The sequence below is a fragment of the Phocoena phocoena genome, chromosome 1 (genome assembly GCF_963924675.1).
Source record: "Phocoena phocoena chromosome 1, mPhoPho1.1, whole genome shotgun sequence".
NCBI classification, from domain to species: domain Eukaryota; kingdom Metazoa; phylum Chordata; class Mammalia; order Artiodactyla; family Phocoenidae; genus Phocoena; species Phocoena phocoena.
In genome coordinates, this window is record NC_089219.1 from 68,962,125 (window position 1) to 68,977,228 (window position 15,104).

The 15,104-nt window shown below is 38.1% G+C and overlaps 1 protein-coding gene across 1 annotated transcript in view; it reads left to right on the forward strand.

Annotated features, from left to right (window-relative positions):
- Positions 1-3,444, forward strand: part of IFI44L (interferon induced protein 44 like) — a 29,203-nt gene extending 25,759 nt beyond the window's left edge. The window contains 1 exon segment of the mRNA XM_065886571.1: positions 3,267-3,444. Coding sequence (XP_065742643.1) covers positions 3,267-3,444 — 178 coding nt within the window.
- Positions 3,445-15,104: the final 11,660 nt, after the last annotated feature.

The following is a 15,104-nucleotide window of genomic DNA, read 5'->3' on the forward strand; positions in this document are numbered from 1 at the left end:
TCATATGTGTCTTTTATTAAACATAGGCATGATATGCTTATCACATTTAAAAGTAATAGCTGCTCTTAATGTATCAAATATTACCAATTTCTATTTCTCTTTTAAGTATCATGCACCTTTTATAACAGTTTGTTCAAAAAATTATTCAAATAAATCTATCCAGCCTCTTTTACTTTTTTATTTCTTTTATTTTTTTGAAGGAACATGCTAGGTTTATTAAAAGGGTGACAAGAACAGAATACATAATTACATTTTTTAAACGTTTTAATTGGAATATAATTGCTTTACAATGGTGTGTTAGTTTCTGCTTTATAACAAAGTGAATCAGTTATACATATATACATATCCCCATATCTCTTCCCTCTTGCATCTCCCTTCCTCCCACACACCCTATCCCACCCCTCTAGGTGCTCACAAACCACCTAGCTGATCTCCCTGTGCTATGTGGCTGCTTCCCACAAGCTATCTATTTTACATTTGGTAGTGTATATATATCTATATATACACTACCACTCTCTCACTTTGTCCCAGCTTACCCTTCCCTCTCCCCGTGTCCTCAAGTCCATTCTTAGTAGGTATGTGTCTTTATTCCCGTCTTGCCCCTAGGTTCTTCATGACCATTTTTTTTTTTTTTTAGATTCCATATATATGTGTTAGCACACGGTATTTGTTTTTCTCTTTCTGACTTACTTCACTCTGTATGAGAGACTCTAGGTCCATCCACCTCCCTACAAATAGCTCAGTTTCGTTTCTTTTTATGGCTGAGTAATATTCCATTTTATATATGTGCCACATCTTCTTTATCCATTCATCTGTCAATGGACACTTAGGTTGCTTCCATGTCCTGGCTATTGTAAATAGAGCTGCAATGAACATTGTAGTACATGACTCTTTTTGAATTATGGTTTTCTCAGTGTATGTGCCCAGTAGTGGGATTGCTGGGTCATATGGTAGTTCTATTTTTAGTTTTTTAAAGAACCTCCATACTGTTCTCCATAGTGGCTGTATCAATTTACCTTCCCACCAACAGTGTATGAGGGTTCACTTTTCTCCACACCCTCTCCAGCATTTATTGTTTGTTGATTTTTTGATGGTGCCCATTCTGACTGATGTGAGATGATATCGCATTGTAGTTTTGATTTGCATTTCTCTAATGATTAATGATGTTGAGCATTCTTTCATGTGTTAGTTGGCAATCTGTATATCTTCATCGGAGAAATGTCTATTTAGGCCTTCTGCCCATTTTTGGATTGGGTTGTTTGTTTTTTTGATATTGAGCTCCATGAGCTGCTTGTAATTTTTGGAGATTGATCCTTTGTCAGTTGCTTCATTTGCAAATATTTTCTCCCATTCTGAGGGTTGTCTTTTCATCTTGTTTATGGTTTCCTTTGCTGTGCAAAAGCTTTTAGGTTTCATTAGGTCCCATTTGTTTACTTTTGTTTTTATTTCCATTTCACTAGGAGGTGGGTCATAAAGGATCTTGCATGATTTATGTCATAGCGTGTTCTGCCTATGTTTTCCTCTGAGTGTTTGATAGTGTCTGGACTTACATTTAGGTCTATAATCCATTTTGAGTTTATTTTTGTGTATGGTCTTGTGGAGTATTCTAATTTCATTCTTTTACATGTAGCTGTCCAGTTTTCCCAGCACCACTTACTGAAGAGGCTGTCTTTTCTCCGTTGTATATTCTTGCCTCCTTTATCAAAGATAAGGTGACCATATGTGGGTGGGTTTATCTCTGGGCTTTCTATCCTGTCCTTTGATCTATATTTCTGTTTTTGTGCCAGTACCATACTGTCTTGATTACTGTAGCTTTGTATACAGTCGGAAGTCTGGGAGCCTGATTCCTCCAGCTCCGTTTTTCTTTCTCAAGTATGATAAATAGAAATGATTAAAAATAATATGCTTTGAAAGTTTAGAGAAGGAAAAAATTGTATTAAAGTGGATGGGGGAAGATTTCATTACTGGGGTGGTACTGGGAAATGGCTTTCAAGGAGGAGGACTACTTCAGTAAGTGAAGGGACAAAAAGGCGAAAATATTGAGGCCCCGGGGGCAGCATAAATCAATACATCAATGAAGGAAAAGGCAGCGTGTATGGGAAGCATGGAGTCATTTAGTTTAGCGGAGGGCTGGATCTTTGGAGGGGGAGAGAAAGTGAGAAAGTTACATTTGCATGAAGAGGTTTTATTAATTAGGTGCATTATGTGGAATCACAGCAATGTTTTTTGAAAGAGTAATGATGTGACCAAAGTTAAGCTTCACAAAAATTAATCTGCTGCCCATGTGCACAATAGACTGGAGTCAAAAAGAACCTGGAGGTGGAAACAACAGTTGGGAGGATATAATGATAGCTAATATTTGTTGAGCACTAAATATGTGATAGATTTTCTTTTTTTAAATAAAATCTTTATTGGAGTATAATTGCTTTACAATGATGTGTTAGTTTCTGCTTTATAACAAAGCGAATCAGTCATACATATACATATGTCCCAATATCTCGTCCCTCTTGCATCTCCCTCCTTCCCACCCTCCCTATCCCACCCCTCTAGGGGTCACAAAGCACCGAGGTGATCTCCCTGTGCTATGCTGCTGCTTCCCACTAGCTATTTTACGTTTGGTAGTGTATATATGTCCATGTCACTCTCTGTGATAGATTTTCTTATTCAATACTTATAACAACCTTATGAGATGGGTACTGTCATTACCACATTTGATAGATAAGTAAACAAAAACACACAGAGTAAAGCATTTGCCAGTTTACTGACAATGTTAGGAAGTGACAGAGCCCTACTTTGAACCCAGGCAGTGTGGTTCCACAAATAAACTAGTCCAGGCATGAATTAAACATCAACATTAAACTAGTCTAGTAAAATAGACTTATCCTGAGAATAACCTTTAAAAGGAAGCTGAAGGAAATGATAGATTCTAATATAAGGGTGTTAAAAAATTTTCAATTTCAGAGTTTGTATTGATCTATTAGTTATCTTGTATTGATCTATTAGTTATCTTTAGTTTGTAATTCATATTGAATCTATTATGTGTGTTCTAAATGAAAATTAGCAGTGATATTAGAACTTGACTTGCGAAGTTCTTGAAGAAATCCCTTTATGGGGCCAGATCTCTGTCTCCACATTCTCCAACAGGACAAGTATTGCCAAGCTCCTACTTTTTGATATTACTTTCATAATTTATATCAACATAAAATTGTATTTTCCACTGTTTTAAGATTTCTGGGTTTTAAATTCTGTATTGCAGCTAGAGGCAGTTCACAGAGAACTTGGATTTGTTCTTCTGACATCTTTGTGGTTAGTAATTATACCTCAGAGTGGGAGCTGGAGCCTGTCATGGATGTTCTGAACCTCTCTGCATTGAGACAGATACTGTGGGCTGCAGATGACTTCTTAGAGGATTTGCCTCTTGAGGAAACAAGTAGATGTTTTTGAGGTGTAGAAGCTTGAAGGTGTCAGCTACATGGCTACTTCCGGTTTGGGTACATCCTAGAGGATCTATACTACTCCTCATCCCCCTTGTCTTATTTTAAAATGAAATATTTGAAATGATTGACCTCTGTCATTCCCACTGTCTGAACATCCCAAGCTGTATCCTTGCCCTCTTCTGTTAAAATGGGCTTTGTTGCTTGGGACCCAGAATGGGATTGGCTCAGCATTGTTTCTGATCAGATGTGATCTTTGATTATCGGTTCTTCCTTCAGACCTTATACTTCCACCATTATTGACTTGACTTTTCAATGCCTCTCCCTTGTCAAAGTCCCTCTTAATGCAGTGTGGTCAGTTCTGGGTAGAGGTGTGTGCCTTTCCTGTTTACGACCTCAGATTTTAGTGTTATGTGTATTTTCTGTTATCAGCCTGTGCATAGTACACACTGCACTGTTCCAATCAAAGATCAGACAGAAGTATCAATCTAAACTCAAATCTTATTTTAGCTTGTGGGAAATCAGAGTATCATATCATCTCTAGTCCTCTCTCACTCACAAACTCCTGGGAAACTCTCACACTACTACTTTTGCTGTCCTGACTCTGCCACCTTTGTTTTTCTATTCTTTCTCTTCCTCATGGTGCATATATTCCCAAAGTCAGGGTTGGCTTAGACCTCCTGTAGCCCAATGTTTCTTCTTCCTACTGGTTGATTTTCCCCAAATAATCCATCAAGAATACTTTGTTTCTCTTTACTAAGAGATCAGAGGAAAGACATGATCAGGCGTAAGTAAAGAAAATAAGTGAATGCTTTGCATATTAAAAAGTTTTTAATCTCATCATAGAAGAGTAAACAGTGTGAGATGAGAAAACATAGGAAAAAGAGAAGTAGTTGAACCTGAGGGGGTATTTTATTTAAGTCTGGAATGAAGTTACACATACAAGATCATAATACCTACAAAGAGGAACAGGACCATTTAAAGTCATTAATTGTAAAAAAATATATATAATTTATTTTAAAATTATGTTCTGTACCTGTGAAAAATTAAAGTTTCTTTTTGTAAAACCCGAGTCTAACTTGAGTGTGTGCATATGTGTGTGTGTGTGGTATGTGCATGTGATTCTGGCAAAGCTTATTTTAATATGACTTGTCAGCATCTTCTGATCTTCACCCAAGTCATCTTAATTTTGCTTTCTTATGTTACTTCTAACTTGCTTGATTTTATTCTCTTTGGGCCCCAGTTAACATTGTATTCTTTAACCTAAAGCCATTTTTATTTGAATATCTGAACACTTCTTCAAGGATGTGGCAATTAATATTAATGAGTTCCAGAGGACTAAAACTGAGAGGGACTATAGTTTGATTACTCTGTCAATTACGACTATTTTAATTTCAAGTGACAAAACTCAACCTGAACTACATGAATAAAAAAGAAGACTATAGTACTGGATCAAGTAATCCAACAATAGAAAAGGCTGGGATTGAATTGAATTGGCCTCAGGAATTGTTGAATCTAGGGATTCAAAAGCTATTCAAAAGCTATTCTTTCTCTCTCTCTCTTTCACACACACACATACACACACACATACACCACAGCCTTCTGATTCCTTCTTTCTGTATATTGCTGTCATTCTCTCACACTAGCAATCTTGATAAATACTTCATCTTTTGAGTTCAAGCTTCAGCAGGCTGACATTCATTCAGTCTTGTGACCTGGAAAGAAAGGACTTTTCTTTTCTAGTTTCATTGTGAAATACTCCCCCAAAATGACTGCAATTGATCTAGCTCAAGTCATACACCTAACCTCCCTCCCCCAGGAATAATTACTTTACCAAGAAGAGCAAGGAAGTATGATTAGCCCATCTTAGGTCATGTCTGCCCAGGAAGAGTGATTTATTATTATTAGAAGAAAGTTAATCATGGACATGGCTACTGTTGGATTAACTGAGCTGGAGAGGCACCATAATATGTATCTCATAGATCAGGAAGTTTTGTATCTAGTTCCTCATTTAGATTAAAAAGTTTGCTAAAAAAATCTTATTAGTAAGTCTAAAATGGTTAAATTAAGAAAAACTTTTTAAACTTTAATAAAAAGCATTTTGTTAAAGTACCATATACACATAAAAAGTGCACGGTTCAAAAGTACAATATATAGCTGGATTTATTTTTACAAACTTTACAACTCCATGAAATTAGAACTCACATTAAAAATAGAACATCACCAGCATCAAATAAGTCCCGTTTATGCCAGGTCTAGTTATCTAGGATATCCACTGTTCAGACCTTTAATTGCAACATTATCTACGATCATACCTAGGATACCCACTATTCTGACTTCTAATTGGGTAGATTGATCTTGTTCTTATTTATCCCTCACATAAATAGTATTATGCACTATTTATTCTTCTGAGTCTGATTTTAATATGATAATGTATTTGATTTATATTATTGTACAATGATAAAGATTATTCATTCTCATCTATTCTACCTTTGATGGGCAGCTGGGTAGTTTCCAGTTTGGCACTATTACAAATAGTGTTACTACAAACATTCCAGCATATGCCTTTGTAGAACATATGGAAACATTTCTGTTGGATATATATATAGGACAGAATTGCTGTGTCATGGAGTGTGTACATGTTTAGCTTTAATCGATAATACCAGCCCCTTTTTAAAAGATATTTGAAAAATGTTTTGGTTTTATCTAAAAATTTAATAAGTCAAGACTTCCAAATTTTTAAAACTTCATCTTAAATTTAATATATTTAATTTCTGATTTTATCAATTCTATTGTTTGACTAAACCTTCCTGAGTATTGAAAGATTCTTACAGATCTAGTATCTTGATCTTAGAATCATAGTGAACCTAAAGTTATTCTAAATTTCCAAATATATGATGAAAATGTATTAAGATTTCAACTTAAATCCACAAGTTCAAATTAAGTACTTAATTAGATATTTTAAATGAGAGATATAAGAAATTTGACCTATCAGTACTTTATTTTTGGTTAACTCTCGCTGCCTAAGAAGTCAAACTTTAGTGCCTTCAATAAGAATCACTTATTATCATCTGTGTCTGAGTCTGGCTAAAGGTTGGTTATCCCAGCTTGGGATCAGCTGAAAGGTTATACTTCAGGCTATGGCTGCTGGGGTATGTTGGCTAGGGCTGTTCCACTCCATATCTGTGCATTCTGAAACTGATAAGACAGTAGCTTCCTAGGGACAGCTCTTCCTGTTGTGTGGCAGAATTGCAAGAAGGCAAGGGGAGCCATGCAATGTCCCTTAAAGCCTAAGCGTACAACTAACACATCATCACTTCTGCCCACTTGCCATTGGCCAAAGCGAGTTATATGGGCAAACCAAAACCAAGGGGCTGAAAAATTCACCCCTCTCTCCCAGTGAGGTCATGGCCAGTGTGTGACTGCAGAAGAGAGTGAAGAATTGAGACCAATAATAATGTATGTATATGTCTATCTAGTATATACATATAATATACCATATTACACAATTTGTTTTCCATTCCCATATCAAAAGAAAGCCAGGATTAGTTTGCTTGCTCATGGGACTAACAACAGTATACATTCTCTATCCTCCCTCAAAAATACTTATATTCTCTAGTATACTGTCATAACCTAATAAGACAAGATTTATACTTGATCATTATCAAAAGTCAGTTGCTTCATAACGATGATACTACCATGATAGTTTCTCTAAAGGAAAAGAAAGCCAGGGAAAAAATGAGAATTTTGATAGTTTATTCAGTTCAATTTTGAGTGAAAAACATGGGCTGTAATCAGAAGAGACTTTCCAAAGACAGTACATAATATATGCCAGGGCTTACTACTTAGAATGAGGCTCTATGGCTTTTAAGGCTATTTGAATCTTGGAGGGTACATATGTTGTACCTAAGATGTTATTATCCTTTATATATCAAGTGACCAAAGAGAAATCTGAGTTTGAATGGGATCTGGAACAAAAGAGACTTTGATATATTTACAAAGGAAGAGCTATAGCTCAAATAGCAAAATCAAGTCCATGTAATGTTGTCACATTAATTATTTTGAAAATATCTACTATGCAGACATATGCAGACTAAATTCTCAGGAAGAAGTCTATAACTGCTCTCACTTGGTGACTACTGAGATATTTGCACCTGCAAGTAACCTGATGGCAATAGCTAGATATAGTCACTCCAAGAGACCTTTGTTGTCCTGAAATTGGGCTTTGATAGAAATAGCTCCCATCACTGAAAGACATCAAATATCCATTATATTATAGGTAATGTCAGAGAGCTATTCTAATAATGATGGATCAGATCCAGTGATGGATAACATAGAAATGGAACAGTAACTAGATGTGACTCTGGGAAAGTACATGGTATCCATGAACAGGGTACAGCCCCACCTTTGGAATAGAGGACAGAACCACCAGAAGAATTCTTAGTTTCTTATTAAAAAGGGTGAACCTATGACTTTTATCCTACTAAAGTAACACTTTAGGATTGGACAATTAAAAATACCACTGTGAAGAGAATTAAATTATGGAAATATGTGGAAATTCTGTGGAAGAATTACAATGGGTCATATCAATGACCACCAGATAAAACCTGGCTGCTGGCTCATATGGGGTTAGAATACAAAGACTGATGCATTGGTCTATTCCTTGGATGTTATCTCCTTGGGTACATAAAATAAATGGGGATATTTTTACTTGAGCTATAAATATTGGATGGAACAATGACATCCTCCTTTACGGAAATTACTGATGTGATAATATGCTATCCGGATTGTGAATGGGAAAAGAATTTCCAAAAGATGACTTTGGGTAAGATTCCTCAAGGGCAGGGAATGGCAGTTGACAACACTGGACCCTTGCTGGTAGCCCAGGTGGCTTCAACTGGGTCCTGACTAGAATAACCACATATTAGACTTTGACTTTGCTTATCCTTTGGGTGTAACCATGGCTGAGGATACTATTAAAGATTTGGAACAATACGTGAATAAACTCAGTCTCCTAAGTTACATTTTATCAATCAAAGTATACTTTTCACTGTTGCCTGTGTACAAAAATGAGCTAAGAGACATAACATCATATGGACTTAGCAAATTCCATATCACACATATAGCAGCAGTTTGAAAAAGACCTGGAATGGGTAATTAAAATATATGTTGATAAAGACTGGTGATGCTAAGGGCATGAAGAACTGGCTGGCATGACTGGGTCAATCTAACGTAGAAAAACCATTGGAGGGTAGTTCCTATGTGAATGTAGGGGTAAAGATAACAGTGATGGTGCAATCACACAACTCCAACAGAGATTTTTTTTCTTTTCTTTCTTTTCTCTTCTCTTCTCTTCTTTTCTTTTCTTTTCTTTAATATGGAATGCTTCACGAATTTGCCTGTCATACTTGCATAGGGGTCATGCTAATGTCCAATTTTAGTTGGAACAGAAAATTTATTTTATCTTGCCAGATTCACCTGTATTGTGTTCAAGACTACACTACCATATCCCAGCAAAGGGAGGCATTGATACTCAGAAAACTAGTTCAATTTCTCTGAATTTGACTGCCATGTTGGTAAAAAACACAATGGACTTGATAGTGACACCCCTCATGTGTCCTTAATTAGGACTGACTGTAAGTGCTGCCCTGTTGGTGACATGTAGGATGGTCCCAGCACTACTTGTCTTTCCTTCTTGCTGGGAGTGGACAGAAGGGGAAGCCTTGGCAGAGTGATTCCAGCTATCTGCCCTTGAGGTAAACAGTATAGAGACACACCCAGGGAATGAAATATGGTAATAAGTAAGTAACAAATGAAAACAAAGGGGGAATTGTGGCAGATGGAAAGAAAGCACATAAATCTATAGTGTTGCATCACTTTTTTCCTGAGTGTCTCAGAGCGAGAGAAAAACACTTTTAACTGTTTCTCCCAGTTATAATACCAAGTTATTGCTAATTCAGAGAGAAGAGCCTGGATTTTCTCCCCCCTCTGGGGAAGAGAATGACACTGAAGCCAAACTACAAGACTAACCTAAGAACTCTGGTTTAGTTATTTACTGAAAAGACATCAACTACCCTTGATGATCCACCTCAATAGGAGTTAGTTGCAATTCTAACTAGAGTCACATTTTGTTGATTATATTCATCATATTGGTTTTATCATGTCTTGGAGAAGGAGCCTACCTTCAAACTGAGCAGGATATGTTGTGACTCTAAGCTCGGTGTGGGTCTGAAGGGAGATATGCCACCACTGGATTTCCAGTAGGTCAGAGTCTCCTTTTCTCTTTTGACTAAATCAGATATGAATGTGGAAGGAACATTAAATAAGTAGGGTAGTCAGGAAATCAGAATGGTGTCCAAAAGAGTGAATTATGCCTGACTTGATGAGTAAGTATCACTGATGGAATTTGTCTCTGAAACTTTGAAAAGGATGATTATGAAAAACCTATTCCTATTAAATTGAACTGCAGCTAGAAGTCAACAGTTTCAGCTGATGGTCTCCTAGAATAGCAATATTTTAGGTGCCTCTTATATATTTGAATAACACTCATAGCACAAGCAGTTAATGGCAACTATACTTGTAGTGGATTAACTAAAACTGGTCCCAACATACCAAGAGAGATTTGGGAGCCTTGGGAATCAGACTTGGTGTGTTGAATCGAGTGCAGATGGCTTTTCTGGAAGCTCACCACCATACTGAGAGGAATTTTAACTCAGATAGGGACACTGGAGTCCTCTCTCAGGAAACTTGTCTTGCTAGGTAGGCCATCTAAAAGATGATGAAGCTATCTGAAATTGAAAGAGAAGAAAAGGGGTTGAGGGAGAGGGAAAGCAGTAGCTGGGTGGAATAGAGGCTTAGGCTATGCAATCACTGGGTCAACCTAATATGGCAAGCCATCACTGGGAATGCAGTCTGCTACTTCCCCATAATCAGTGTACCCACTTTTAAAACAAGGTCATGTCCCTCACAGTAAAATTGGTTGAGATTGGACAGGATCAGGATCACCCACCTCCTCCTAATGGGAAGCAGATGCTACCTAGAAGCTTCTATCAGTAAAAACTTATTTTTATTTATGGTATTTTTTTTTGATGGCTGGCATATACCTATATGTATTTTTATCCAGACCGGAGGCAACCAAAAGTTACAGAGCAGTGGCCTCTGGTCACTTCTCCAGCTATGGGAAAATATATGGCATACAGAAAACGTCATTTTTACTGGAAAGGGTGGTAAAATGTCACAGTAGTAGTATTAATGTGTGGTGTAGTAGTATTAATGTGTGGTGTACAAGCATCATTTAAAATCCTACCATAACTATCTAGTGTAATAAAGGATACGCAGGCTCATTTACAGATGTAAATGAAAATAAAACTTACAAAGACAATGAACCTCCAGGATGAAATGATTCCCCCCACCCTAATTTGGTGTATTACCCATGGAAACTAATTACCCATGGAAACTAATTTTTCATTTTGGGAAGGTTATACATTCAATATCTATCAATACATATAAAAATATAGTAATATTGTACTACAAGTAATAGTGAATAAAAGAATAAAATAGTCCACCTGGTTCATCTATGTTGTTGCATGTGTCAATAGTTCCTTCTTTTTACTGCTGAGTAGTATTCCATTGTGTGGATATACCACGTCTCTTTGCTTATTCACCTGTGAATAGACTTTTGTTTCCAATAAAGTTGAAGATATGCAGACCTGATAAACTAGCAAATTGACTCAGTTATATATCTTAGGGACAATTTTTATATGTGAATCAAAAGATGTGTGTAGGGCTTCCCTGGTGGCACAGTGGTTGAGAGTCCGCCTGCCGATGCAGGGGACACGGGTTCGTGCCCCGGTCTGGGAGGATCCCACATGCCGCGGAGCGGCTGGTCCTGTGGGCCGTGGCCGCTGGGCCTGCGCGTCTGGAGCCTGTGCTCCGCCGCGGGAGAGGCTGCGGCGGTGAGAGGCCCGTGTACCAAAAAAAAAAAAAAAAAAGATGTGTGTAAGAATGTGTGTAGTAGCCTTATTCATAACAGTCCCAAACTGAAGACAACCCCCATGCCTATCAATAGTAGAATAGATAATAAATTATGGTATATTACATAGAGCATTTCATTTTATGTAGCAATAAAAATTAAAGAACTGTAACTATGTACAACAGTATAGATAAATATTACAAATATAATATTGACCAAAAGGAGAAAGACATGAATGAATCGGTACACCATGAATAGATTTATATAACTCTCACAAAACTTCTAAACAAAAGAAAGGGAATGATGATCATAAAAATGAAGATGGTAATTACCTTCCAAGGTGGAGGGGGTGTTGTGAAGGGTGAGTAGCTCATCTGGTGCTTCTGCAGGAGCTAAAAGTGTTCTTTGTTTGGGTCAGGGTGGTGGTGAAATGGATATTTGCTTTATTATTATTTTTAAGTTGAATACTTGTATTTTATGTACTTTCCCGCACGTACTGTATATTTCATAATTAACACAGAAAAAAAGAAGTAATATCACACACAAACTTTGGAATTAGACAAAACTGGGTCTAAATCCTTATGCCACATAATCTGTGATCTTTTAAAAATCTTTAATTTCCCCATCTTACAGATGAGGATGGTAACACTTTATTCACAGACGTGTTGTAAGAAAAAATTTAGGTAATATATATAACTAAATTATTAGTGTAGGCAATTAGAAACACAAACCTAGGTTCTGAAGGACATTGCCAATCTTCTAGAATTATGTTGATGATGATTCATGAACCAGCCACATCTTCACTCACCAATGTTAGTATCTGATGGTAACCAACTTTTGCCATCTGAGATGGGAATTTTCGTGAAGAGTTTTTTTTTTTTTTTCGCGGTACGCGGGCCTCTCACTGCTGTGGCCTCTCCCGTTGCGGAGCACAGGCTCCGGACGCGCAGGCTCAGCGGCCATGGCTCACGGGCCCAGCCGCTCTGCGGCACAGTGGGACCCTCCCGGAACGGGGCACGAACCCGCGTCCCCTGCATCGGCAGGCGGACTCTCAACCACTGCGCCACCGGGGAAGCCCCGACATTGCCAATCTTATAACAAAAAAGTAATAATTAACTATCAGTGTCTCTATTGTAAATTTAATTTTATTGTAGTTGAAAACAAAGATAAGATTTGGACTTGGTAACTCATAAGAAAACAAAAGAGACTTAAAATTGAATTGTCAGTTTTTTCTTTCTTTCTTTTTCTGTTTGTTCGATATGCAGTTTTAAAGAAAATACACCTTTGGCTTCAAGAGCATACTGCATCTCGATTCAAAATCTGAAATAGCAAATAGGAACATATTAAATGGCTTTGTCATGTCTGCCCCCTAGTGGTCAATGCTCTACTAAATGAAGAGGCTGCTGAAGGTTGAATCTGGAAGCTTGAATAAAAACAAAGACTTCTAATTCTTAAAAGAAAACTATCACAACAGAAAAAATTTTAAACGTGTAATTTTGTTAGAGGTATGCAATATTGAATTGGAAGATAATTTTCTCCTGGTGTTGAATATATGATAGTATTTGGAAATGCTGTGTTCTGTGCTACATTTTGTTATTCCTGGCATTATATAAGACGTATTATTGATGTATTTTTGCAATTTAAGCTACTATTAATCTCTCCTATTTTAGTATGTTTGTCAACCTGTAGAATATAAATTTGAATGTATAATACTCAAGCCTTATGGTGATCAATGAACACATGAAGTGGGTACTATTGTCTTTTGTTTTTCAAAAATGTTATCCCCAATTACATTACTTTTGGTTAATGAGGTTTGAACCCGTGTATACATGAGTTAATTTGTGCAGTCAAATTACACTCTTGTAGGGCTTCCCTGGTGGCGCAGTGGTTGAGAGTCTGCCTGCCGATGCAGGGGACACGGGTTCGTGCCCCGGTCCAGGAAGATCCCACAGGCCGCAGAGCGGCTGGGCCCATGAGCCATGGCCGCTGAGCCTGCGCGTCCGGAGCCTGTGCTCCGCAACGGGAGAGGCCACAACAGTGAGAGGCCCGCGTACCAAAAAAAAAAAAAAAAAAAAAATTACACTCCTGTAGAACAGAAGACACATTATGCTTCAAGAGCCATGTTCCTCCCATTTTAATTTATATTTGATTTAACATTATTCTATATGAGTAAAGAGTTTGCAAATTAGTTACTATAGTACCTTGCTACAAACATCATGACAATGTGCCCTGTTTCCCTGGCAATTCTTCCTTCAGAGATTTACAATGAATTCCCTTCAGTTACATGGTATTATGTCCAAACTTCTTAGGACAGTTTTCCTAAACTGGTCATATTTGATCTCAAACAGTAAAGCAAGAGCTCCACTGAGTGGATTCCCCTTCCTGACTATTTTACATGCATTGTCCTATCTCCCATGCTGTTGTTTATATTTTGGGACAGTGACTTAATTTCTATTTATAATACATGGTTTTCTCATCTGGCAAATGGAGAGAATTATAGTACATACCTCAGAGAGTTGTTCTGAGGATTAAATGAGAGAGTATATGTAAAGCACTTTTCGAAAAGTGTCAGAAACACAGTAAGCAGTAAATAAATGCCTATTATTATTCATCTTTCCCTTGTGTAATATTCTACCCCATACACCTCTCTACCACCTGACAATCAAGAATTGATTTCTCAGAGATTGGTTCAAGATGGCAGAGTAGAAGGACATGCTCTCACTCCCTCTTGCGAGAGCACCGGAATCACAACTAACAGCTGAACATTAATCCACAGAAAGACACTGGAACTCACCAAAAAAGATACCCCACATCCAAAGACAAAGGAGAAGCCACAATGAGATGGTAAGAGGGGCGCAATCACAATAAAATCAAAACCCATAACTGCTGGGTGGGTGACTCACAAACTGGGGAACACTTATACCACAGAAGTCCACCCACTGGAATGAAGGTTCTCAGCCCCACGTCAGGCTTCCTAATCTGGGGGCCTGGCAACGGGAGAAGGAATTCCTAGAGAATCAGACTTTGAAGGCTAGTGGGATTTGATTGCAGGACTTCAACAGGACTGGGGGAAACAGAGACTCCACTCTTGGAGGGCACACAAAAGTAGTGTGCGCATCGGGACACAGGGGAAGGAGCAGTAACCCCATAGGAGACTGAACCAGACCTACTGGCTAGTGTTGGAGGGTCTCCTGCAGAGGCAGGGGCTGGCTGTGTCTCATCGTGAAGACAAGGACACTGGCAACAGAGGTTCTGGGAAGTGCTCCTTGGCATGAGCCCTCCTGGAGTCTGTTATTGACCCTGCCAAGGAGCTCGGGTAGGCTCCAGTGCTGGGTCACCTCAGGCCAAACAACCAATAGGGAGAGAACTCAGCCCCACACATCAGCAGACAAGCAGAGTAAAGTTTTACTGAGCTCTGCCCACCAGAGCAACAGCTAGCTCTACCCACCACTAGTCTCTCCCATCAGAAAGCTTGCACAAGCCTCTTAGATAGCCTCATCCACCAGAGGGCAGACAGAAGAAGCAAGAAGAACTACAATCCTGCAGCCTGTGGAACAAAAACCACATTCACAGAAAGATAGACAAGATGAAAAGGCAGAGGGCTGTGTATCAGATGAAGGAACAAGATGAAACCCCAGAAAAACAATGAAATGAAGTGGAGATAGGCAAACTTCCAGAAAAAGAATTCAGAATAATGG